The sequence below is a fragment of the Malania oleifera genome, chromosome 10, assembly GCF_029873635.1.
Source record: "Malania oleifera isolate guangnan ecotype guangnan chromosome 10, ASM2987363v1, whole genome shotgun sequence".
In the NCBI taxonomy this organism is placed as follows: domain Eukaryota; kingdom Viridiplantae; phylum Streptophyta; class Magnoliopsida; order Santalales; family Ximeniaceae; genus Malania; species Malania oleifera.
In genome coordinates, this window is record NC_080426.1 from 62,435,213 (window position 1) to 62,461,398 (window position 26,186).

The window sequence follows — 26,186 nt, forward strand, 5'->3', positions numbered from 1 at the left end:
CGGAAGGGTACTTCTGTTGATACTCCCATGGAATTAAATGTCAAGCTTCGCAAATAGGAGGGTGATTTACTTGCTGATCCCAATTTATACAGGAAGTTGGTGGGTAGTCTTGTCTATCTCACCATTACTAGACCAGACATTTCTTTTGTTGCACAGCCAGTTTCTTCAAACTCCTCATCATCTTCATTTGGCTGTTGTCCGTAGGATCATCGCTATGTTCAGGGCACTTCTGCCCATGGTTTATGCTTCCCTACAGGAAATTCTACTCGCCTGGCTACTTATAGCGATGCTGATTGGGCTGGTTGTGCGGGTACACGTCGCTCCACCACTGGTTGGTGATGCATTGATTTCTTGGAAAAGTAAGAAGCAAAACAGAGTTTCTAAGTCATCGACAGAATCTAAATACCGGGCGATGTCTCTTGCTTGTTCTAAAATTATTTGGCTTCGAGGCTTGCTTGCTGAGCTAGATTTTTCTGAGACTGATCCTACACCTCTACGTGTCGATAATACGAGTGCTATCCAGATCACAGCCAATCCTGTCTATCATGAGCACACAAAGCATATTGAAGTCGATTGTCACTCTATCCGTGAAGCATTTGAAGCTCGTGTTATCACTCTTCCACACATTTCCACTGAATTACAAATTGTGGATATCTTCACCAAGGCTCTCACTCGTCATCGACATTGCTTCCTAAGTAGCAAATTGATGCTTGTTGATCAACCCGCATCAATTTGAGGGAGGCTATCAACAGAACAGCTAAGCAAAAGATTTCTTTCCTTACTTCAGCCCACATTTATTTCCTTATATTTCCATTCATTATTTTGTACAGTTGGCATATATTTAGTTTACATGTATAGGGCTTGACAAATTATAGTTTACTTGTATAGTGCTAGAATCATGCTAGACCTTATTTACTTTTCATGTATAGCATTCTTGTAAAGTCTATATATAATATACAGAACTCAACGCCAATTCATTCGGCCATTCACAAATTATTTGACACTTTCATACTTCAGAAAGCATGGGACTTTGAAAAAGGGCTTGGAAGATGTGTTGGGTTTCTCCAGTGATCAGACGACAATTAAACTTCAGGGCATGATTTTTTTTTTTTTCCGAGGGGGGGGGGGGGGAGTTTGTGCAATGTTAGCAGGAAAATGGTGTTTGAATTTCAGTGGCACAGCTGTAATTTTTTTAAAGATTGCACGATGATGATAGTGTAATCGTGGTAAGGCTCTGATAACAAATTGATTTAGGACAGAAATAGAAAATCAGAAATGTAGAGACAATTCATAGAGGATTAAGGGAGAAACAGAAAGATGAGTGAAAAAGAAATACGAAGGGAGGAAGAAAGAAGATGCAGCAGGCCAGCACTGAGAATAAAACAGAATAGAGAAGACAGACCAGCACTGAGAAGAGAACAAAGTAGAGAAGACTGACAGAAAACAGTTAACAAAATAGAACAGAATAGAATAGAGAACTGTGAAGGAAATAGTAGATAACAGAAAGAGTCAGCATCGGGATTACCTCTTTAAGGGGACAGGCAAAGAGGCTAACAAAGGATCCACATTGATCCCTAGACCCACCATACCACTCTAGAAAAATTAATTTTCAACCACTTTCTCAAACACCTGGGAGATCATCGTCAAATTTGAGAAGCAACCCAAATTCTCTGAAAGGAAATGGGTAGTATCATCTGTGAACTAAAGATGCGAAATGGTACAATCCTCACACCCTACCTTAAGCCTGCCCGCCAAAGCTATATCAACTCCTCTATCAATCATCCTACTCAAAGCATCAACCACAATAGGAAAAAGAAAAGGAGAAAGGGGATCTCCCTGTCTTAGACCCTGAGAAGCATGAGAGTATGAGACCAAGACTCAGCCTCGCTGTTCAATAAAACTGAAAAAACCATATAAGATAAACACCCCCATATTCATTTCCTCCAACTCAAACCAAAATCTTTTCTATCCATAACCTTCTCTGATAAACTCCACCTCACACATGATAAGCTTTCCCACAGTCCAATTTCAACAGAAGGCCCTTGAAGACATTAGTTCTTTTCCAACCAATCAAAATCTATTCAAACATCTAAAACAATAGGTTCCTAGCACATAACATCTTGAAAGATTTTTTTTTTTACGACTCCCAATTCCCTCTCCCACCACACACCCCCCCCCCCCCCCACCAAAAAAAAAAAAAAAAACACACCATCTTTCCAAACATCCCAATCAACAAATTCCTAACAAATCTTGGTTTGGAAAGATACTCCTTACAGCCTTCGCCACCTCTCCCTTCAAGAATACTGACTACTTTTCTAGCCTTTGTCACCTCTCCAGAAAAAATTTACTTAATCTTCCCCAAATTTATATTTAATCCATGGTATTCACCCATCTCCTAAACGCATAACACCACATTATCAATCCCAATGAGGTCATCTCACTATCCCCTTCCCACTCTCGCTTCACATATCTTAAATCCTTTGAACAAAACCCCATCTAGGACTTCCATCATGATTCTTCCGCCTTTCCCCAAAACCCATTCTCTTTTGGAAATAAATAAGGAGATAACAACTTGAATGTGCAGAACATAGTAAGGAGAGGGAAAGAAAGATAAAGTAGACAAGTCCACAACAAGGAATAAACCTTAAATTTCAATTTCAAATCAACTAGATAATACTAAATTGCAATATTTAAAACCATACAGGCTAAGAAACCAAGCAAATTTGAAACAAAAAAAAAAAAGCTAATGAAACTCAGAATCTCGGATGCTACTTTCCTGATAAATAAAACTCTAGAATCTACTAATTAAGAGCGTAACATAATGCTACTACAAATAATATTCTAGAGCTTTTATGTTTTTTGCTTTTGCCTTTTTGTTGTTTAGAGGAGGATTTCTTATTCTCCCCTTGTGTACTTTCTTCCTCTGCTAATAATATTCATCTTGTTTCAATCAATAAAAATTGAATGCTACTAGGAAACACCACAAAAACAAAAACAAAAAAAAAAACAAAAATGTGCAATAAAATCCTAAAATTTTCAAAAAACCACGACTTGAATTTGAACCTAGATCCCAACTATTAATTCCCTCAACTTCATATGCACGCTTGCCATAAGAACTGGGGTTTAGGATTTTCCTATTACCAACAAATACATTTTGGCAACAGGAGACACCATCCAGTAACTACCTTGAATCTTATAGCCAAAATTTAGCAATAGTTATACATGCAAAACCAACAAAATTTGCTGACATTGATATTTCAAATGAATTCTCCATTTAAATTTGATTATAATGGATTTTTTCTTTACAAGTTAGCTCATAAAAAATGACCATCACACATATACGAAACTCTAGAAGTGCAATTTAAAAAGGTAGTCATTTTTCACAATTGAAATTAAAATAACCAGCAATATATATACGCGCGCGCGCGCGCACACATACACATATATATATATAGAGAGAGAGAAATTCTTTTTCCAAAGATGAATACCTGGGATAATACAGTCTTGATATTTGTTGCAGAGGGGGATTGGCACAAGGCATGAAAAGTACCAAGAATGCTCGTCTGTAGACCAGGTGCTCTCAAGTTGATTATGCAAAAGAGATTCGAAATATCTTCATTTGATTCCAACAATGACACTGGTGTCTGGTTGGTTTCTTGACCCACAGTTGATATGGCAAGTTGCATAAGTGTGGCTGCTACTTGTTCAGACAAATATACGGATGGCAAATTGTAACAGAGAAGAAGGTCAAGTAATGGCCTAACTGCACCTTCTCTGATCATCTGCAGACCATTTCTCGGTAAGCTAGCGAGGTTTTCGAGGGCTTTAACAGCCACTTGCTTTGTCATAATATTTCCATGTGAAACCAAGTAGAGAAGAGATCCCAGTGCACCACCTTCCATAAGAGAAGATTTATTGTGGTCAGTCAACTCCATTTCTGCCAAAGTCTTTGCCATGATCATTCTGACATCTTCCGGTCCTGCATCAAAAATAGTCTAAGTGCTTGGGAATTATATGTTAGAAATAGGTGAATAACAATTCATCATTTACAAACCTATAATTGAATGTCTAACACAAACTAGATAAGTGGATACATCAAATCACAACAGTTCCACAAAACAAGTTCCAGTGGGATACACCTGTTCTTAGAAACTTTTTTTATAAATAAAAAGAAGCAAGTGCGCAAATGCATTTAAATTCCTCAATCAAGAATTCCAAAACTGGATTTTTTTTTTTTATTAAAAATGATGGGAAAGAATCGATGACAGAAGGTACAAAAAATTGATCTTCTCCAACTAGTGTGTTCAATCCCCACTTGACCTAGACACTTAGGAATAGACACTTAGGATCTGCTTGATATCATTTCAATTTTCTACTTTCTGTTTTCATTGTCGCACAGTAAAGAAACAAACTGTTTTCCAAAAAAATTGAAAATCAAATTTTATGATTTTCAGTTCTATCAGCAACCTAGCAATATCCAAAACTAACTTTTGTGCATTAAATCATCCATTATATACATAATTTTTAATTTAATTAAAATATACTGATCATGTTGAACTTAAAATAGAGTTGAAATAAAAATATCCATACATTTCTAAAATAATAAAAAATAAAAAATATTTTACTATTTTTCAACTATCATGTACAACAAGATTTTTCCTATAGCACTAAAATGTAAGTTTTGAAATATAATAATTAAGTAAAATAATTATAATAATTTTACCTCTATTGTCATAATTTAAATTTTTATTATTTTTTTATTTTTACTATTTTAATCATATTTTTAATTCTTATTTGATTCAAGGAAAAAATGATTCTTTGTTCAATGAAGTTTTTAATTTTTTTAGTTTTAGAAACATTAACTGGTTACTTGTTTTCAGTTTTTTATTTTCATTTCTGAGTTTTTCATTTTCTTTTTTTCTTTTTTTTCTTTTTTTTTTTTTTTTTTTTTTTGTGATACCCAACAACCCCTAAGAAGTTAGGCTGAGGACCGACAATATATATCAAGCCTCAATGCTCTCCTGAATGTGGGGGCCAATCACACATTCACACGTGAAGAGACAACTAAATAACTAATAACACCCAATATGGGGAATAAGATAACTCGGCAATTATAAGATAGCATGGAATAAGAATTGAACACCAATGCCTTCTGGAATCCATGCTATGAGCCAACGATGCCATTTTAGATCACCACCTGACCTCAAAGCTTATGCAGAGAGTTTAGTAGCCAATAATGCGTTATCGAGCCCTAACAAAAGAAGCACTGATCCTAATGCATATAACAATTAGTTAAATACCTTCCAGAATGTCTATACTCCATAGTTACTTCAAAAGTCTAACCAAGTCTTGAAGCATACATTCCATAACACGGTTGTCGAGTTGCAAATTTTACAATCAAAATTTCTAGCCCACAATTGGATGTTTGAATTGTCAACTTTTGCAAAACTTTCGAATGTTACAAGATTTGGTGACACACTGCTAAAAATAAAGCCTAAAACTGTACAACAAAAGAGATGGTGTAACAAACCTTGTGCTGCCTAAAGCAACAACCATCCTTAGAAGACAGGCCCAAGCATGCGTAGACTTGATACACATTAATCAAAAATGCTTGTGATCATTAAGTCAACACATTATGACATGAAGTGATTCTGAATCAAAGGAGTTAATCTGATTTCAAAGATTATTAAATAGACAGAGTAGAAAGAGAGTTTCTCCCGTTTGAGTGGTAAAGGTGATAGGATTGCTTGTGGATAATTCTAGATGAACATATTTCATTTCAAGAATTAAAAATTAGGAATTTTGTATTAAATAAGTGAATCTAGATATATTTTTGGGTTATTTTCGATATTTTTAGATGCTTTAGTGTTATTTTGCAATTATTTGTGTTAATTATAATTTTGGGTGTATAAATACTTTCTTTGTGTTTATCAGATTGAAAATTCAGAATTTCAGACTTAATTCGCTCTCTCTCCTGCATTGCTTTCCTTCCTCTCCTTCTTACTTCTTCCTCCTCCCTTCTTCTCCCTCCTTCTTTACCTTAATTCTCTGTGTTTATCTTTCTACTCTATCCTACAACAAAAGGCTAGTTAGGTATTGCTCTGAAAGGACAGACTCAGATAAGATGTAACTTTATCAAGCAAGTCTTAAAAGATTATCGCATGTTTATTCAATACATATAAATAAGGCTTTTAGAACATCCCTTAGAAGATATGAATCAAACCTCATCACTAGGTTTAATACTTGCACGCAACTCCAGGGAGATGTATCTAGATGATACAATTTTTTTTTTTTTTTTTAATAAAGAAATTTATTAGAAGAGATAAGAATGTACAACAAAAGAAAAACAAGAGCAAGGGAAATCCTCCCTTTAACACAAAAATAAAAAATAACACCAGAAGATCATATCTTTGAGACAGAGATAGACCTATCTTTGCCCAGCCTATATGATTATATTTTTGTTTGAGCTTTATATAAAAAGGTATATAGGTTGTAAAGTTAGAAATTGAGAAGATAAGAAAGAGATGAAAAGTCAGGTTGTAGTTTCCTGGAGCATTCACATAGCTCTGGATCTGCCCTCTTATATATTAATATATGAAAATGCGAAAGGCAAAAACACCCCTACTCACACCACACAATTACTAAAATAGCATATTCTCTTCTAACACTCCCGCAAGCTGAGGCACATAAATATCACCTAACCCAGCTTGTTACAACCATTGGACAAGGTAGGCTTAAAAAAAATCCTTTGTGAAAACATCACCTAATTAAATTATAGATTTCACAAAGTCCTCACAACCTTCTTCCTCAGCTTCCACAACATCCCCCACAAAATGAGGGTCAGCTTCAATGGGCTTTGTCCTCTTGTGAGCACTACATTGCTAGCAACATAAATGGCAGCTTGATAATCACAAAACATATATATATATATATATATATATATATGGATTTCATTACCAGGAATCCCATTTTTGGAATAAGAGACTAAAACCAGACAAGCTCACTCGCAGGGCGAGTCATAGCTCATGCTTCAGCACAAGATCTTGCTACACTAGTTTTTTCCCCTGCCAAGTAAGAAGATTACCCCCCAAAAAATGTATAATAACAGACCTTCAATCATCAAGCCAACCCACTCTAAAACAGATTATTATCCCATAATCACACAATTTCTCTTACATTTATATGTCAAATATCTACAAGGAGATTTGAGATTTAAAGGTGTACTTTCCAAGAGGGGGGTTGAATTGGGTTTTCAAATTTTCGTTATAAACTCTTTAGTTAAGTATAACCCTTTTCAATTTAGTATGACTATAATCACACAATCCCTTTTCAATTTAACTCGATAAAAATCACAATACCAATAATATCACAACCCAACTTCTAATATCAATTCTTCTGTAGATAAATGACATGTAAGATCAGTTGTATATTTCAATGAAAAATATAAAGACAGACTTTCAGAAGTTTGATCTTAAATACTCTATATTTTATCTTCAATGAGATAATTAAATACACAATGTTTATCCCAGCTGTGTTCTCAAATTTCAATATTCAAAATTTATCCAATCAAACATCCAATAGTTTCTTGATTTCAAATACGAACAAAATCAGTATCTCAGCAAAACTTCCAATATGCAGCAAATTCTCAACAACCAAATAATCATGCACGCAGATTATATGTTTGCAATAAAGTAAAGAGATTAACAGAAGAAGAGCTGAAGACCAAATTTTTTACAAGGTCCAGCCAACGGCCTACGTCCTTGCCCCAAGCAACACGCTGTGAGGATTTTCCTTTTCCCAACTTCATTACCAGGTAAAGTTACAACCTCTCTCCCTCAAAGGTGGAGTTTGCTTCTATAACAAGAACCCCTCTCACTAGGCAACGATCCAACAATCCTGAATTGTAAAAACAAACAAGGAACCAAGAAACAACTTTGTTCGTACAAGAAATACTTTCAGTTAGAGCAGATTTGTACAATTGAAATTTAGTATACTTCAATCAATTAACAATATAGAAGATGAAGCTCAGAAGAATATCACCAGGAATCTGATTTAGATTTGAAAATCTCAGCAAAATAGATCAAAAATTCGTGGATTGTATCAGCAATATCACGGTAGTATTTCAGAAAGTATTACAGCAAGATAACTTTGAAGTTTTGATTTGTATGTGCATTGATATTGTTTATAATTTGCAAAAATATCAAGTATTTATAGAGTAATAAAGTATCTTATCGTTTTCCCCAAGTTTGCTCTAAGTTTGGAGTCCAATAAATCAATTTTGGGAACTTTCCCAACAGTGTTTAACAGTTAAAACATGTACCTCAATCGACTATTCCTCAAGGTCAGTCGCATGAGCTTTTTAAGTTCGGCGTATTTTGAAAACACAGTGAAGAGTCAGTCGACTGGGCTTTACAGGTTAGTCGCCTGTCTTGGCTCTGTTTGCTCATAATTAGTTAAAACAATATGTCAGTTGCCTGATGATAATTGTCCTGATTGAAACTTATATATTTTTCAAAAATTGATTTCAAAACTTGAACTTTGATCTTTGAAAAGGTTAGTGAGACTTTATGAAAATATTTTTCATGATTTAAAAATAGGTCTCTAAGTCACTAATATGTCCTAAGAGCTTCATTCATCAATATTGAATTTGTGAAGTACTTCCATGAGACTTACATACGATAATTCTATCTTAAGAACTAAATCTTCATGCTTTGGCTTGCTCTTTATATCCAACTTGAAATGTCATCTTCAATATGTTTCAATTTCATCATTCCTTGTGGCTTTTAGGTCAAGCTTTATTCACGGTCTTCTAATACTCGATCTTGATCAAATGAAAGCATTTGAGCCCTAAATTATACTTAAACAAACATGTTAAGTATCCTTGATTTGTTATCATCAAAATAAGATTTAAGTCTTATTAGGCCAACAATCTCCCCCTTTTTGATGATGACAAATAAGGAGCGAAAATGAGTAAGCCTTAATAAAGCTCCCCCCTACAATAGGCATAATCTTAACAAGATTTGTAAAGTAAATTATAATTCATACTCATATATTATGATATCATCATAAATGTAACTCTAAATTTTTATGCTTAGTGAGTGTGGAACAGACTTAAACTCAGTTTACAAACAAACTTAAACTCATTTTTGCTGCCCAAATTTCTCCCCCTTTTGACATCAATCAAAAAGAGAAAGATATCAAGAAAAGCATACAAAGTGTAGTGCAGTGAGCCATCATAAGCACAAAACAGAAAGTTAGCATTCATCATGCATAAGAAGATAATCAATAAGTCCCAAAATAGCATGTGAAAAAGCATAAAAGCATAAGAAAAATATAAAAGAGTATATCAGATGCAAATATTACAACCAAGGTTTGTTCAAGTTGAGAAAGTAACTAAGCATCATCTGCACCTTCAGTTTCAGTTCCTTCGTCATCTTCATCTTTATCTTCACCTTCAGTATCACTAGAGCTAGTCTCAATGGGAGCCTTACCGCGTGAAGAAGAAGAACCAGCCATATGTTGTTCAATTCGTCCAAGCCTTTGATCAAGAGAAGAGTAATGTGCTTGAAGTGAGCTAAAACTTGTACGAACATCATCATGAAGAGCAGTGATTTGATGTTGATAAGCAATGAACCAAGAATGGGTGTCATCTGCCGAAGGAGCAGGTTGCGGAGCTGGTTGCTAAATAGGTTGATGTGGTTCGAGAGCCTATCGTCGCCGCTGACCATATTTGGGAAACCACCCTTGATCGTGTCGCTCATATCCCATTTGCTTAAGTGTAGTAGAAGAAAAAAGGTCATAATGGGTTTGCTTAATTAACAATGTGGATGGAGTGGCTACGCCGAGATGTGCAAAGACAAGGTTCAGAACTCCGCCATACGGATGATTTACTCTACGAGCTTCTTCTCTAGAAATCATCCATTTTCAGAATTAAGCTTGATAAGTCAAGCTTTTTTCCTTTAAGCAGGTACCACATTACAAAGCAATCCAGATAGGAAATGCGGTCATGTGATCTTATCCTAGGTAAGATATTGTAAGTGATAAGCTTTTGTAGGATTTGAGCCTGCAAGTTAAGTTGATTGTAGAGAGGACGATGACTAAACAAAACAGGTAGTTCAGTCATAACTAAAGGGAGAAACTCCTCAGAGGAGAAATCTTGAGTCATTATCCATGATTGGCCAAGAGGTGGACACTCAAACTCTCCTTGTTTGATATTTAGAATGGTTGCTAAGGATTGTGGAGTAATGGCAAATAGTTCACTCAAACTCTCCTTGTTTGATATTTAGAATGGTTGCCAAGGATTGTGGAGTAATGGCAAATAGTTTGTCCATGACTTGGGTAGAGGTCACAATGTCCCCTTTGATTATATTGGCATAAAAAAGCTTAACCAAATTTGGATACACTCCTTTCACCTGATAAGTGATAAACCGTTCCAACACTAAAGCTTTGAACATTGGTAAAATGGCGGGAAAATCATCTTGAAAGAATGTAGTATCTAAGACCTTACCGAAAATAGGTTCAATAGATCGAAGATGGTGCTAGTATAGTTGCTTGGCATGGGGGGTCATAAGTCATTGCTCCATGTTATTGCTGTCATCTTTCCCAAAAGAAGAACCACGATTCGCCGTTTGTTTCGTTCTTGGCATGCTGATTTTGATAAAAACGCACAGTGAAAACCTTGAAAATCAATTAGGAATGAAGTAGGAGGGAATATTTCAAAGTTTAATTAGGAGAATTTTCGTGTGGTAGCGCTGGTGGATGAATAAGAGAGAGTTTTGGAGAGGAGAAGAACAATGTCAGTAGACTGAGGGTGAGAAAGTTAGGGTTTTTACGCACTGTTCTTATTTAAACCTCCGTCAGTCAGTCGACTGTGCTCGATGAGTCAGTCGTCTGACAAGTGTATTTCCTCAAAAATTCTCCAAACAATAGCGAGTCAGTCGCTTGTGCCTTAGAGAGTCAGTCGCCTGTCCTTCAGTTTTATGGACTTACATACTAACTTAAACACTCATCCGATTTTCCTCTTTAAACTACTTCTCTACCATGCAATAAACTTAGTTCACGTCTTATAGAGATGAATCTATCCTCTGAATGAGGTTTTGTAAAGATGTCAGCCCATTAATCATCTGTATTCACAAACTCAAGTATGATATCCTCTTTTTACACATGATCTCTCAAAAAATGATGTCTAATATCGATATTCTTGGTTCTAGAGTGAGAGATGAGATTTTTGGAAATATTTATGGCACTAGTATTATCACATTTTATGGGTACAGCCAAATATTCCAAATTGTAATCCTTTAGTTGTTGTTTCTTGTAAAGAGTTTGTGCACAATAGCTACCTACTGCCACGTACTCTACTTCCGCAGTAGATAGTGCCACGGAATTTTGTTCTTTCGAGAACCAAGACACAAGAGATCTTCCTAGAAAGTGGCAAGTACCACTAGTACTTTTTCAATCAATTTTGCATCCTACATAATCCGCATCAGAATAACTGACCATCTCGAAGTCTGTATCTTTAGGATACCACAGACCTAAGTCAATAATACCTATCAAATATCTTAATATTCTCTTAACGGCTATTTGGTGAGATTCTTTAGGGGCTGCTTGAAAACGGGCGCACATGCAGACACTGAACATAATGTCTGGTCTACTAGCTGTCAAATAAAGCAAACTACCTATCATGCCTCGGTAGTATTTCATATCTACTGGTTTTCCTCACTCATCTTTGTCAAGGCTTATAGAAATGCTCATTGGAGTCCCCAATGGATTTCCACCTTCTATATTAAACTTCTTAAGCAAGTCTCTTATATATTTTGATTGATTAATGAAAGTCCCAGTGGCTTGCTTGATCTGAAGACCAAGGAAGTATGTCAGCTCGCCCATCATACTCATCTCAATCTCGTCTTGCATGCATTTTGAAAAGTCTTTGCATAAATCTTCATTTGTAGCTCCGAAGATGATATCATCCACATATATCTGGATGATGAGCATATCTTTGTCTTTAGACTGAATAAACAGTGTGCTGTCCATTTTTCCTCTAAAAAAGCCTTTTTCCAACAAAAAGCGACTCAGCCGCTCATACCAAGCTCTAGGAGCTTGTTTTAGACCATATAAGGCTTTTTTTAGTCAGAATACATGATCAGGGCAATGAAAATCCTCAAATCCTAGAGGTTGTGCTACATATACTTCTTCATTTATAAATCCATTTAAGAACGCACTTTTCACATCCATTTGATAAAGTTTAAAGTCTTTGTAAGATGCATAGGCTAGTAGCATTCTAATTGCTTCCATTCTTGCTACAAGAGCAAATGTCTCATCGTAATCTATGTCTTTTTCTTGATTGTAACCTTGAGCTACTAGTCTAGCTTTGTTGCGCACTACTATGCCATTCTCATCCTTCTTATTCCTAAACACCATTTGGTACCGATTACTGAGTGATCAGTGGGTCTAGGAACTAGCTTCCAAACTCTATTTCTTTCAAATTGATTTAACTCTTCTTGCATAGCTACTATCCATGAATCATCATTTAATGCTTCAATTATGTTCTTGGGTTCCTCCTAAGATAGGAACGCACAATGATTACACATGTTCTTAAATGAAGACCTAGTGGATACTCCTCGTGAAGGTTCACCGATGATTTGATCCTTTGGGTGATTCCTTACGAATTTCCATTCTTTGGCTAATTCGGATTGAACTAGTGGGCAATCATCTAAAGATGAGCTTGATTCTTTACTCTCATCTTTTACTTCTTGAATTTTTAAGTCTTCTAGTCCTTGTTTAATTTCAGCTTCTTCAATATCAGATGTTTTAGAGAATGGATTTGCCTCATCAAAAGCTACATGGACTGATTCTATGATAAAATGGGTCCTCTTGTTGTAGACTCTAAAGGTTTTACTATTCAATGCATATCCTAATAAAATTCCTTCGTCTGATTTTGCGTCAAATTTTCCTAAGTCCTCTTTATCATTCAATACGAAGCATTTACACCCAAATACGTGAAAGTAAGATATATTTGGTCTTCTTCCTTTCCAAAGTTCATAGGGGGTTTGCTCTAGGCTAGTTCTAATGGATACTCTATTCATCATATAACATGCGGTGTTTACCGCTTCAACCCAAAAATACGTAGGTAAGTTATGCTCATTTAGCATGGTTCTAGCCATTTCCTGAAGTGACCTATGTTTCCTTTCAACAACCCCATTTTATTGAAAGTGCGAGGTGCCGAAAAGTTGTGAGCTATTCCATATTCATCACAAAATTTTTCAATGTCTTTATTTTTGAATTCTCTTCCTCGATCACTTCTGATATTTTGAACTCCGTACCCTCTTTCGTTTTGAAGCTTCTTGCATAAGTTGATTAACATCTTACACAATTCATCTTTGGAGGATAAGAAAAGTACCTGTAAACCTGGAGTACTCATCAACAATGACGAATGCGTATTGCTTTTCTCCTAGACTCTATGTTCTGGCAGGGATAAATAAGTCTAAGTGGATAAGTTCTAAAGGCCTACCAGTGGAGATGTGTTTCTTCTTTTTAAAACTTGTCTTAGTTTGCTTCCCAAGTTGACAAGCATCACATACCTCATCCTTTACAAACTTAGTGCTAGGTAAACCCATAGTAGTCAGAGGCGCGAGGCGAGCCGAGGCGCAAAGGGTCTTTGAAGCCGAGGCGCGAGGCGCGAGGCGAAGGCGCGCGCCTCACGAAGGTGAGGCGCACAATTATTAAAATGGTGTAAAATATCTATTTGGGGTAATTTATATATGAACATATGAATATCTAGTCATATTAGAATTTAAAATGTCAAAACATTCAATAAAAAAATTGGAAATTTAATAAAATTGCCAAGACAAAGCCCAAAAGCCTCAACAATTCAACATAGTTCAACATCAAAAGAAAAGAGTACAATAAAAGATTTCAAAATATAAAATCTAAAAATCCTCCTCAATCATCACTCATCACTCATCATCAACTAGGTCGGTGAAGATATCATCATCTTCCTCTTCATCATTAGAACTGTTTTCTCCAACATCTTTTTCCTCTTCCGTCTCCTCTGCACTATCCACTTGGATTTCATCCTCATCTACAAGTTCCAACATTGTGGTCCGACCCCTAGCAGTGGTTGCACTACTAGATGAAGCTCTTCCTCTTCCTTTAGACGATGATGGCATATTTGTACTTATTCTTGATCTAGTGTGATGCGGGGGGTTATTTAGTCCAGCGACTCTAGCAACAGAATCCCAAGTCAAATTATCATCTTCAAACACAAGTTCATCATCCTCATCAGAATCACCATCCATCCTACCAATCAACCACTCATTACTATCATCAATGTCCTTCAGGAGGATGGGATCAATGGTGTCACGTTTGTCGTATCAACGCCTCAGAGTTCGATTGTATTTCACAAATACCAAATCATTCAAGCGTTGCTGGGATAGCCTATTTCTCCTTTTGCTATGAAGCTGCAAAAAGTTTACAGTAATATGGTTAATAATGATTCTAAAAAGCAGTAGATTGGTAGTTCTTGTTCTTTAATAATTAATCCATGATATACTAATGACTTACATGTTGGAATATGCTCCAATTTCTTTCGCAGCCAGTAGCACTACACGTGAGGCTAAGAATTTTCACAGCAAACTTTTGCAAGTTTGGAGTTGTTGATCCATATGCCATCCACCATTGCGCTGTTATAAAATAAATTTTAAATGAATACCTACTAGGTAAATAGCAAAAATAATTTTCAAAAATGAAGAGGTAGTACAAATGCCACTTTACCTGGTGCTTTTGTCTTCCTTTGTCTCACTGCCAAACTAATTCCAAAGACGCCACTAGCGGCATTGTATTTTTCCAACTCATTTGAAACTTTATCTTGCATTTCAATAGTTGGCAGTAACCTTCCAACACATTTGTACAAACCCGACATAATTTCTTCATCTTGCAAAATGTTGGGGTTTGAATAGAAAAATTCTGGATTCAAGTAGTGTGCAGCTGCATGCAACGGTTGATGGAGTTGGCATCCCCACCTCGTATCAATAATTTCAAATGCCTCCTTGAATTTATCCTCTCTCTCACCAAAAGCCTTAGCTATGGCTTCCTTAGCCCTATCCATTGCTTCATAAATATATCCCATTGCAGGCTTCTTTTCCCCATCAACCAAACGGAGTACACGAACAAGTGGACTTGTTAACTTAAGAGCATAAACGATGGTACTCCAAAAAGTAGGCATCAAAACAATAGTAGCTGCTCTTTTGCCAGCCGCCTCCTTTGCCCATTTAGTAGTATTCCAATCTTCAGAAGTAAACATCTTCCTCAAGTTATTCTTTTGAAGATGGATTGAACGAAGAGTGATGAAGGCAGTTGCAAATCTTGTAACTGCAGGTCTTAGCAACTCCTTTCCTCCAATGAATTGTCTCATCAAGTTGACAACGCCAACACGATTATAGATATAGCCATTCAAAAAAATTGCCCTTTTCAAAGTTGCATGAATTGAAGGCATCTTCCCAATATCCTCCAAAATTAAATCAATGCAATGAGCAGCACACGGTGTCCAATATAAATGTGGCCTCTTTGCTTCCAACAATCTCCCTGTTGAAAAATCAAGGAATGAAGCCATTAAAATATTAAAATAAACAATATATACACTATAGAAAGTAGTTCTAAAAATAAGTTCTTACCTGCTGCAACATAGTTTGACACATTGTCAGTTACCACTTGAATCACATTTGATTCTCCAATTTCTTCGACCATCTCATCAAGTAATCTATACATTCTATCTGCATTCTTGACAATATTAGAAGCATCAATAGACTTGATGAATACCGATCCCCTTGGAGAGTTCACTAAAAAGTTGATTATGTCTTTATTAGCAACTGAATCTCTCCAACCATCAGACATAATTGAGCAGCCATATTTTGTCCATTCCTCCTTATGGACCTTCAACAACTCTTTCATTCGACCGACTTCCTCCTTTAGGTAAGGAACTCTCACTTCATGATAGCTAAGTGGCTTTATTCCAGGACCATATTGTCCAATCGATTCAAGTGCCACTGCAAAGCTGCTCAAACGTACAGCATTAAATGGTATCCTAGCATCATACATCCACCTAGCAAAATCTCCCATTGCCTTTTTTCTAAGTTCTTTTTTGCACGCTTCATTTATTGATGTTTGCTTCATCTTCCCTTCTTTCCTAGCTTGAATAGCTTTCTTTGGATCGGGAGTAAAAAACAAGTCTATAGGCCCCTTCTGTTTTGGTTTCTTCAAGTTGGATTGGTATGATCTTTTACTTCCATCACTAGTAAACACTCTCTTGCCACGAATGTCAATTTCTTGAACTTCATCTTCTTCATCTTCACCGTAATGATCTATATCATCAAAGTCGGGCAATAACTCATTTTCCTCCTTTTCCATATCTTTCTTCAACATATACTCTTTAATCTCCTCACGTACATGAGTAGGGCACTTAGAGCATTCTTTCACATTTCGAAATCCTCCGACAATGTGTTGTTTTGCTCGAAATATTCCTCCCCTTGTGACTTTAGCACAAAAATTGCAAGTCAAATTATTTCTATTTTTTTGATCCTCCAAATGTGCATACTTCCATGCGGGATCTTTCTTTGACGAGGCCTCACATCCAGAACTAGAATCCATTTAAGATTTTAGACTTGGTATCCCGTATCCTAATTGAAAAAACAATGCATCATATATTTATAATTTAAGACTTACATAATGCATTTCCAAATAAATTAAAAAACAGTACCTAAATTTCAATAAAAAGAATAAATATTATGTATTAGTTATAATTTATAAACTTACATTAATTAAACTAAATATTATAAATTAAAAAACAGTAGCTAAATTTCTGTAAAAAAAATAAATATTATGTATTAGTTATAATTTGTAAGCTTACATTAATTAAATTTAATATTATAAATTAAAAAACAATAGCTAAATTTCTGTAAAAAATATACATATTATGTATTAGTTATAAATTGTAAGCTTACATTAATTAAATTTAATATTATAAATTAAAAAACAGTAGCTAAATTTCTGTAAAAAATATACATATTATGTATTAGTTATAAATTGTAAGCTTACATTAATTGAAGTTAATATTATAAATTAAAAAACAGTAGCTAAATTTCTGTGAAAAAAATAAATATTATGTTATTAGTTATAATTTATAAGCTTACATTAATTAAACTAAATATTATAAATTAAAAAACAGTAAGCTTACATATAAAGAAGAAGAAGAAAAAAAGCAGGCAGCCGTCAGCAATCAGCAGCACGCAGCAAGCATGCAGCAGGAAGAAGAAGAAGAAGAAGAAGAAGAGAAGCAGCAACAGAAGAAGAAGAAGAAGAAGACTTACAAAGGTTCGAAGTGTTGAAGGCGACGTGACGAACTCACGTCGTGCTCGAAGGCAGTCAGACGAACTCACGACTGCTTCAAAGGCAGGCAGACGAACTCGCGAGGGCTCCGGCTGGTTCGAAACGAAGTTGCGCAGGTCGTGCTTCTTCAAAATGTCGAAGATGAACTCACGATCCTGGTCGAAGCTCGAAGACGAAGTCGCGAAGGCTTCCGGCTGGTTCAAAGGCTCGCAAACGAACTCACGAAAGGCTTCGAAGGGTCGAAAGGGGCTAGGGCTTTGTTCGTTTGTCTCCTTTGAATGGCTTAAAAATACACAAGGCGCGCCTCACTGCGCCTCGCGCTTCACTGCGCCTCGTCTCGCCTCTTGCAGGTCGCCTCGCCTCACCTGATATGAGGCGGCGAACTCATCGCCTCACTGCGCCTTGCGCCTAGGCGCGCCTTTTAACTACTATGGGTAAACCCTTGACTAAGTTCTTTTTAGCTAATTTGGACAATAGATCCATACTAGCGTGTCCTAATCTCCTATGTTATGCCAGCTAGTTTCATTTACAGCTATGAAGCATGTGACTTCCTAAGATATCAGGTTTTCAAAATTTATGCAATATACGTTGTTAACCCTATTGGCAATGAACAACGTGTCATGCTTTTCTCTATGTTCAACTATGCATTTATCTTGTTTGAAGGTTACATCAAAACCTTTGTCACTCAATTAACTAATGCTAAGCAGATTATGTTTCAACCTATCTACCAGTAAAACATCATCAATTATTAAAGAGGGTTCTTTATCGACTTTTCTAATGCCAATAATTTTGCCTTTAGCATTGTCTCCGAAGGTGACATGTCCACTATCTTTTAGTTTCAATGAGGTAAACTTGGATTTGCCTACAGTCATATGTCTTTGAACATCCATTATCCAAGTACCATCTTTCTTTTGAAGGAGTGGACCTAAAACATACCTACAAGAAGGGTTTCAAGGTGTTACTTTTGGTACCCAAACCTTCTTAGGTCTTTTTGATTCAATTTTAGTTTCAATTTTGACTCTCCATTCTCTCTTGACTTTAACATTTTTTTCTCTTGTAAGGACATTCAAACTTTATGTGCCCATTTTTCTTGCACAAGAAACACGTAATGTTCTCATATGCATTTGTGGAAGATGTGCTTTCAAAGTGTTTTGAGGCTTTTACGAAGTACCCTATGTAGAGGTTTTTTTCCTTTTGTTTTCAACTCCATTGAAACCTATTCCTTCTTTATCCAAGGACATTCTTTGCGATCCAACAAGTTTATCAAAGTTTTTCTTTCCTCTAGTGAGACTATAAATGATTTTGGCTTGATCCTCAACTTTACTATTAAGATCACATATTTTTGAGTCTTTTATATTTTTGCCATTTACTTGAAACTTTACTAATTCTTGAAATATCATGTTGATTTTACTCATGAGTTCATCAATGAGTCATTTTCTTTTTCAACTAATGTTGATGTCTCTAGTTGGTTCATTAGTTTTTCATTTTGTTTTTTCAATGCTATGTTTCTTTTGGTTACTTTTATGAACCTATTATGCAAGGAAAATAATTCAGCCTAAATTTCTCTATATGAAGGCATGCTTTCACACAAGTCACTACACACTTCATCACTAGAATCTTCAGATGAGCTAGAGTAGGAATTTACCTCGTCATCTTTTGCCATGTCTTGATCACTTGATTCATTTTCTGATTCACTTGAGCTTGAGTCATCCCATGTGGTTGCTTTCATTACCTTTTTTTCCTTCTTCTTTGTGTCTTTCTTTAGCTGTGGACAATCAGGTTTTATATGTCCAACTTTCTTGCAGTTATAGTATGTAGAAGAATCATTCTTTGTTTCTTTCTTACTAGTTTCTCCTTTATCAATTTTTGAGCCTCTGAATTTTCGAGTGAATCTTTTGTTCTTTTTGAAGAATTTTCCAAGTATTCTAGTGAATAAGACTATATCATCATCGTCTAATTCGTTGTCTTCTTCTTCACTAGAGCTTTCTTTTGCAGTTTTTAGAGCTATTGACTTCTTTTGTTTGATACCTTCAGTGTTTCTTTCATTTATCGCCATTTCATACGTGAGGAGCGATCCTATCAATTCATCTAAGGAGGTATTCTTCAGATTTCTACCTTCCGCTATGGCAGTGGCCTTAGGTTCCCAAATTTGTGGAAGTCCCCTAAGAATTTTTCGAATCATCTCATAAGTAGAGTAGTTTTTCCCTAATGCACTAAGGGAATTTATCATGTGGGTGAACATAGTATACATACTAGTAATGGTCTCATCAGGGTTCATCCTAAACACCTCATACTCGCTGGTGAGCACGTCAATTCTACTATCTCTTACGTCAACCGTTCCTTCATAAGTAACTTCAAGTTTATCCTAGATTTATTTAGCTGATTTACATCCCATGATCCTATTGAATTCATTGACATCTAAGGCACAATATAGTGCATTCATTGCACTAGAGTTTATCTACAGCAACTTCAAATCATTGTCAGTCATCTCTTTTTATTCCTTAGGTATTTCCTTGTTATCTACATTTTTAGTGGGGATGAGATCACCATGTGTGACTACTTTCCGGACCTTCCAATCCATAGTTTGCAAAAATATTCTCATTCGCTGTTTCCAGAAGGTGTAATTTACACCGCAGAAGATGGGTGGTCTAGATGAGGATTGGTCTTCGCCAAAAGGGGATACACCTACATGTGTCATAGGGATCTTTATGTAGCTTCTAGTTTAAGATTTACTACAACCTGGGACTCTGATACCAATTGAGATTTAAAGGTGTACTTCCCAAGAGGGGGGGTGAATTAGGTTTTCAAAATTTCGTTATAAACTCTTTAGTTAAGTATAACCCTTTTTCAATTCAGTATGACTATAATCACACAAACCCTTTTCAATTTAACTTGATTACAATCACAATACCAATAATATCACAACCCAACTTATAATATCAATTCTTCTATAAATAAACGATATGTAAGATTAGTTGTATATTTCAAAGAAAAATATAAAGATAGACTTTCAGAAGTTTGATCTTAAATACACTATATTTTATCTTCAATGAGATAATTAAATACACAATGTTTATTCCAGCTGTGTTCTCAAATTTCAATATTCAGAATTTATCCAATCAAACATCCAATATAGTTTCTTGATTTCAAATGTGAACAAAATCAGTATTTCAACAAAAATGCCAATATGCAACAAAATCTCAACAACCAAATAATCATACACATAGATTATATGTTTGCAATAAAGTAAAGAGATTAAGGCAAGAAGAGCTGAAGACCAGATTTTTTACAAGGTTCAGCCAACGGCCTACATCCTTGCCCCAAGCAACACACTGTGAGGATTTTCCTTTTCCCAACTTCATTACGAGGTGAAGTTACAACCTCTCTCCCTCAAAGGTGGAGTTCGCCTCTCTAACTAGAATCCCCTCTTGCTAGGTAACAATCCAACAATCCTGAATCGTCAAAACAAACAAGAAACCAAGAAACGACTTTGTTCATACAAGAAACACTCTCAGTTAGAGCAGATTTGTACAATTGAAATTCAGTATACTTCAATCAATAAACAATATAGAAGATGAAGCTCAAAAGAATATCACCAGGGTTCTAATTTAGATTTGAAAATCTCAGCAAAATAGATCAAAAATTCGTGGATTGTATCAGCAATATCACAGTAGTATTTCAGAAAGTATTTCAGCAAGATAACTCTGAAGTTTTGATTTGTATGTGCGTTGATATTGTATATAATTTGCGAAAATATCAAGTATTTATAGAGTAATAGTGTATCCTACCGTTTTCCCCAAGTTTGCTCTAAGTTTGGAGCCCAAGAAATCAATTTTGGAAACTTTCCCAACGTTGTTTAACAATTAAAACATGTACCTCAGTCAACTATGCCCCGAGGTCAGTCGCCTAAGCTTTTTAAGTTCAGCGTATTTTGAAAACACAGTGAAGAATCAGTCGACTGAGCTTTACAGGTCAGTCGCCTATCTCGACTTTGTTTGCTCATAATTAGTCAAAACAATATGTCGATAGCCGTATAATAATTCATCAGTCACCTGTCCTTATTGAAACCTATATATTTTTCAAAAATTGATTTCAAAACTTGAACTTTGATCTTTGAAAAGGTAAATGAAACTTTATGAAAATATTTTCCATGATTTAAAAAAAGGTCTCTAAGTCACTAATATGTCCTAAGAGCTTCATTCATCAATATTGAATTTGTGAAGTACTTACATGAGACTTATATACGATAACTCTATCTTAAGAACTAAGTCTTCATGCTTTGGCTTGCTCTTTATATCTAGCTTGAATTGTCATCTTCAATATGTTTCAACTTCATCATTCCTTGTGGCTTTTAGCTCAAGCTTTATTCACGTTCTTCCAATACTCGATCTTGATCACATGAAAGCATTTGAGCTCAAACAAACATGTTACGTATCCTTGATTTGTTATCATCAAAACAAGATTTAAGCCTTGTTAGGCCAACAAGATTCCTTAGGATACCATTAGGTTTAGTCATAGTCAAATAGATCAACTTGCCAACCAACTTCCTACGTCGATGTTTATCTGGAATGACTGGTACAACATCCCTAGACAACTTTACACTGGGATCCATAGACTATCAACTAGTTTAGCTCCCAACATTCCTGTTTCACTAAGGAAGTCCAAGGAATATTTTCACTAAGATAGATTTAACCCGTTCTTACACTGTACAATCTCAACACAAGAAAGTAGCAGGTACCCAAGTCCTTGATTCGAAATTTTGCTCGTAGCCACTACTTGACATGTGCAATCCCATCAATAGCAATGATGATATCATCAACATAAACCACTAAAAGCACCATAGGCCTCATTTTTGCAAACAAAGATAAAATAATCAAAGTAGCATGAGATAAAACCAATTGCAAAGACCATCTTGTTAAATTTGTAAAACCAAGCTTACAAAGACTACTTAAGACCCTAAACAGCCTTATGCAACCTCCATACCTTACAGTCCTCCCCCTCCTCCCCCTAAGCAACATAGCGAGGAGGTTGCTCCATGTACACCACTTTCTACAAATCTCCATACAAAAAGGAAATCTTCACATCTTCTCATAAAAAGGCCAATTAAAATTCATTACCAAAGAGATCAATACAAGAACAGAATTAAGCGAGCAATGAGAGAGAAGGTCTCTAAATAATCAATATTATATGTTCGAGTATATCCCCTTAGCAACCAATTAATCCTTAAGCCATTCAATAGAACCATGAGGAAGATATTCGACAGTGTACACCCAATGACACCCATCTAACTCGAGGAAGACGCACCAAGTACTATGTCCTTTACGTGGTCAATGCATCCATTTCTACATCCATTGCATGCTTCCTCCCAGGGTTAGCAAGCACTCCAAAATATGAAGAAAAGTAGAAACAGAGAAAATAGACAAGGAAAAAGAACACATAGAACTAGAAAGATGAAGAACTTAAACATAAAGAGCAATAGAATAAGAAACTAAAAACTGCTAAGTACATGTTTTCTAAGTACATGTCCGCAAATCCAAGTCACACTAGGATGCATATCAAGAAAGTCAAAAGTGAAAGGGCAAGAGAGGCGGCTGCATGGTGTTTGCCGCTAATTTCCATGTTCATAAACCCTTAATAGTTTCTCTGAGTCAAAAACTAGCTGATTTTTTCTCTAGAGTTATAAGAGTAGGAACAAGAGGATCAACACATGACAATGACCAAAATCATTAAGGGACTAAAAATAGATTTATCCAAGGAGGACCCAAAACTATAGAAATAAGGTGTACCCTCAAAAAACGTACATACTAACGTTTACACTAACATATTCATGCAAACATAGAGATTGTTGCCCTTACTAAGCTTTTCAATCTTGTTTTGATGATAACAAATGAAGATGGTTTAACATGTGTTGTTGAGTGATTTTATTTCAGGAATATATAACTCATCTCACATTTGTCATAGATGCAAGCTTGGAAATCAAAGACAAGTCAAGTGAAAGCTTCTCCGAGCACTTAAGCATCAAAAGACTAAAGCTTGAAGATAATGAGAGCATGGATATTAAAGAGAACTCAATGAAAAGCTCAAAGTATCTTAAAGATTGAAGACGAGAAAAAGACCAAAGCATGAAGACTGAAAGTGTTCAAGAATGACTAAAAGCTTAGAAGTCTTTATGTATGTGCTTTAATATTTAAATACCTTTTGAAATATTGTTGAAGCTCTTTAGGGGATATTTATGGACTTAGAGACCTATTTTAAAAACCCCGGAAAATGTTTTATGAAAGATCAAAATATGTGAGCAAAACTAAAATTGAAAAATCATCAAAATTTCAGTAAAAGGTCTGCCCAACCGACTGACTAGAAATACTCTGGTTCAGTGAGCCGACTGACAGAGAAATACCAGCTGAAATAACTGTTCATCCGACTGACAATACCCAGCCGACTAACCCAAAATGAACTATGTCTCCCCAGCCGACTAACCATTTCCTCAATTAATTTCTGGGAGACAGAAGGGTGTCAGTCGCCTGTCCAGCCAACTGACCCTGTGAAATTACACTACCTAATCGCCTGTCCAGCCAACTGACTCCACGGGTTTTGAATTTTTAAATTCCAACGGGAAAATTTCAAAAATCGATTTTTCAAATAAGACTTGGAGGACACTCCAAGTCACTTGGGGAACAAGGAAACTAATCCTAGAATACCTATAAATACTCCTTTAATCCCAAGATTTTAATATACAAGCAGTCACACAGCATACTTGCATCAAATCTCTCAATCTCTTTCAAAGCTCCATATCGCTCAAACTCCTGCTGAAGAGAAATCATCTGAATTACTGCTGAAACACCAACCTAAGGTACTCATACTGAGTTTTCTAAAATCACAAAAGAACCCTTGGTGAATTCTACTCTTGAGCTTCAATTCTATTTCTTATTGGTATTTAAATTATTAAACTACCTAGAGCTGAAATTGTACTAATCTACTCTGTTTTAAGAGTGCTTTTGTACGCAGTATTTTCATCATATTTTGTGTAGTTCTTGGACGATTCGAGGTGTTCGGATCGTTGGCTAAGCGAGTGGAAATCGCTTAGAGAGGCGGGCTCTAGCCTAATTGAAGGAGTGACCAAACGAGGGTACATCGTTTGGAGAGGCGGGCTCTATCCTACTGAAAGAGTGTGTAAACAGTGTTGTTCCGCCCAACATAGGAACTAATTTTAGTAATCCTTTGGTGGTTTGCCAAAGGCGAGGACGTAGGCTGGGTATAAGCCAAACCTCGTAAAAACAACGATCTCACTCTCTCTTTCCCTTACTCTTTATTTTCAGCACATATAAATTGCGTGGATGATTTAATTTGTAATCATATATACTACGTATATTTGAAAATCAAGTACGCTTAAAGTCTAATTTTGATTTGGGTTGTGGAAACCGAAAGGGAGTACGTTGGTTAAATCATACTTTGCGAAAACCATATGAGAGTACGTTACTTGGTTAACACCCAAAGATAAATTAACTAAGAGTTTATTTGAATTCTGAATTTTGGGAAGAGTGTTAATGTTTTGTTGAATATTAAATTGAGAAACAAATTACATTCTCTACAGGGCTTACAAATTCATATACGCAGGGCTGCAAACAAAATAACTATCTTGATTGGATATTGTGGTTGACTGGAAAACTTGATTGGTTTGGTTGATTGATTGATTACTTGATTAAATACTTTATTGGTATATGGTTGTGGATTGGATATTATTTTAAGTATTGGTTGTGTATTTGGTAAATCAACAAGAAGTCAAGAATATATTAAAAAGAAGTAAAAGAAATTTTTAATCCAATTCATTCCCCCCCCCCCTTTTTTCTTGGGACTACACCTTTGTTTTCAATTGGTATCAGAGCGGGGTTATAGAAAATCTTAATTAGTAGCTATAAAAAGATCTTAATGGCTCATATAGGCATAGCTCCTTTTGGAGAGGGACAATCTTCAACTAGGGCTCCTATCTTTTGTAGACAAAACTACACTTTTTGGAAAAAACGAATGCAAATCTATCTTCAACATATGGATTGGAAAGCATGGGAAGTTGTTATGGATGGAAATCGAATTCCTACAAAAATAGTAGATGGAAAACAAATTCCTAAAGAAAAAAAGTACTTGACCGATATAGATTACAAAATGCTTCAAATAACCTCTAGTGCCATAAATGTTTTGTATTGTGCTTTAGATGCTAATGAATTTAATAGAGTAATGGCTTGCAAATCGGCTAAGGAAATATGGGACAAGCTAGAAGTCACTTACGAAGGAACTATAGATGTTAGGGATAATAGGATTAATATGCTTACAAGCGAATATGAAACTTTTAGGATGAACCCTGATGAATCCATAACTAATATGTTCACTAGGTTCACTCACATAATAAATTCCCTAAATGCCTTAGGAAAAACCTACACTACCTATGAGATGATAAGAAAAATTTTAGAGGACTGCCACCTATATGGGAACCAAAGGCCACTGCCATAACGGAAGGAAAAAATTTGAAAGACACCTCCTTAGATGAGCTAATAGGTTCTTTACTCACATATGAAATGGCAATAAATGAAAGGAGTGGAAAAACCAAAGCCCAAGAATCAATAGCCTTCAAAGCCTCAAAAGAAAACGCTAGTAGTGAAGAAGAGATGGATGAAGATGAACTAGCCTTCATTTCTAAGAAACTTGCAAAAATCCTTAGAAGGAAAAACAAATTCAAAAGAAGAAACCAAGACTCCGAATTAGAAGAAGAAGAAATTAGCAAAAAGAAATCTTAAAATAAAAATCCTACATGTTAT

General features: G+C 35.6%; 2 protein-coding genes across 2 annotated transcripts in view; both read right to left on the minus strand.

Annotated features, from left to right (window-relative positions):
- The window catches only part of LOC131166208 (U-box domain-containing protein 44-like), a 62,849-nt gene that overhangs the window by 21,308 nt on the left and 15,355 nt on the right, over positions 1-26,186 (minus strand). The window contains exon 4 of the mRNA XM_058124554.1: positions 3,489-3,979. Within this exon, the coding sequence (XP_057980537.1) occupies positions 3,489-3,979 (491 nt within the window). The remainder of the gene's footprint in view (positions 1-3,488; positions 3,980-26,186) is intronic.
- Positions 13,813-16,670, minus strand: LOC131166209 (uncharacterized). The gene is made up of 4 exons (XM_058124555.1): positions 15,669-16,670; positions 14,770-15,579; positions 14,560-14,678; positions 13,813-14,456 (listed from the first exon to the last, which is right to left on the minus strand). The coding sequence occupies exons 1-4, from the start codon at positions 16,639-16,641 to the stop codon at positions 14,370-14,372; spliced, it is 1,989 nt and encodes a 662-aa protein (XP_057980538.1). The 5' UTR covers positions 16,642-16,670; the 3' UTR covers positions 13,813-14,369.

Excerpts from the sequence above, each read along its gene's own strand:
- LOC131166209 (XM_058124555.1), bottom strand. The coding sequence starts at position 16,641 with ATGGATTCTAGTTCTGGATGTGAGGCCTCGTCAAAGAAAGATCCCGCA. Across the intron at positions 15,580-15,668 it reads GTCAAACTATGTTGCAGCAG|GGAGATTGTTGGAAGCAAAG; the intron begins GTAAGAACTTAT and ends ATTTTTCAACAG. Across the intron at positions 14,679-14,769 it reads AAGGAAGACAAAAGCACCAG|CGCAATGGTGGATGGCATAT; the intron begins GTAAAGTGGCAT and ends ATTTTATAACAG.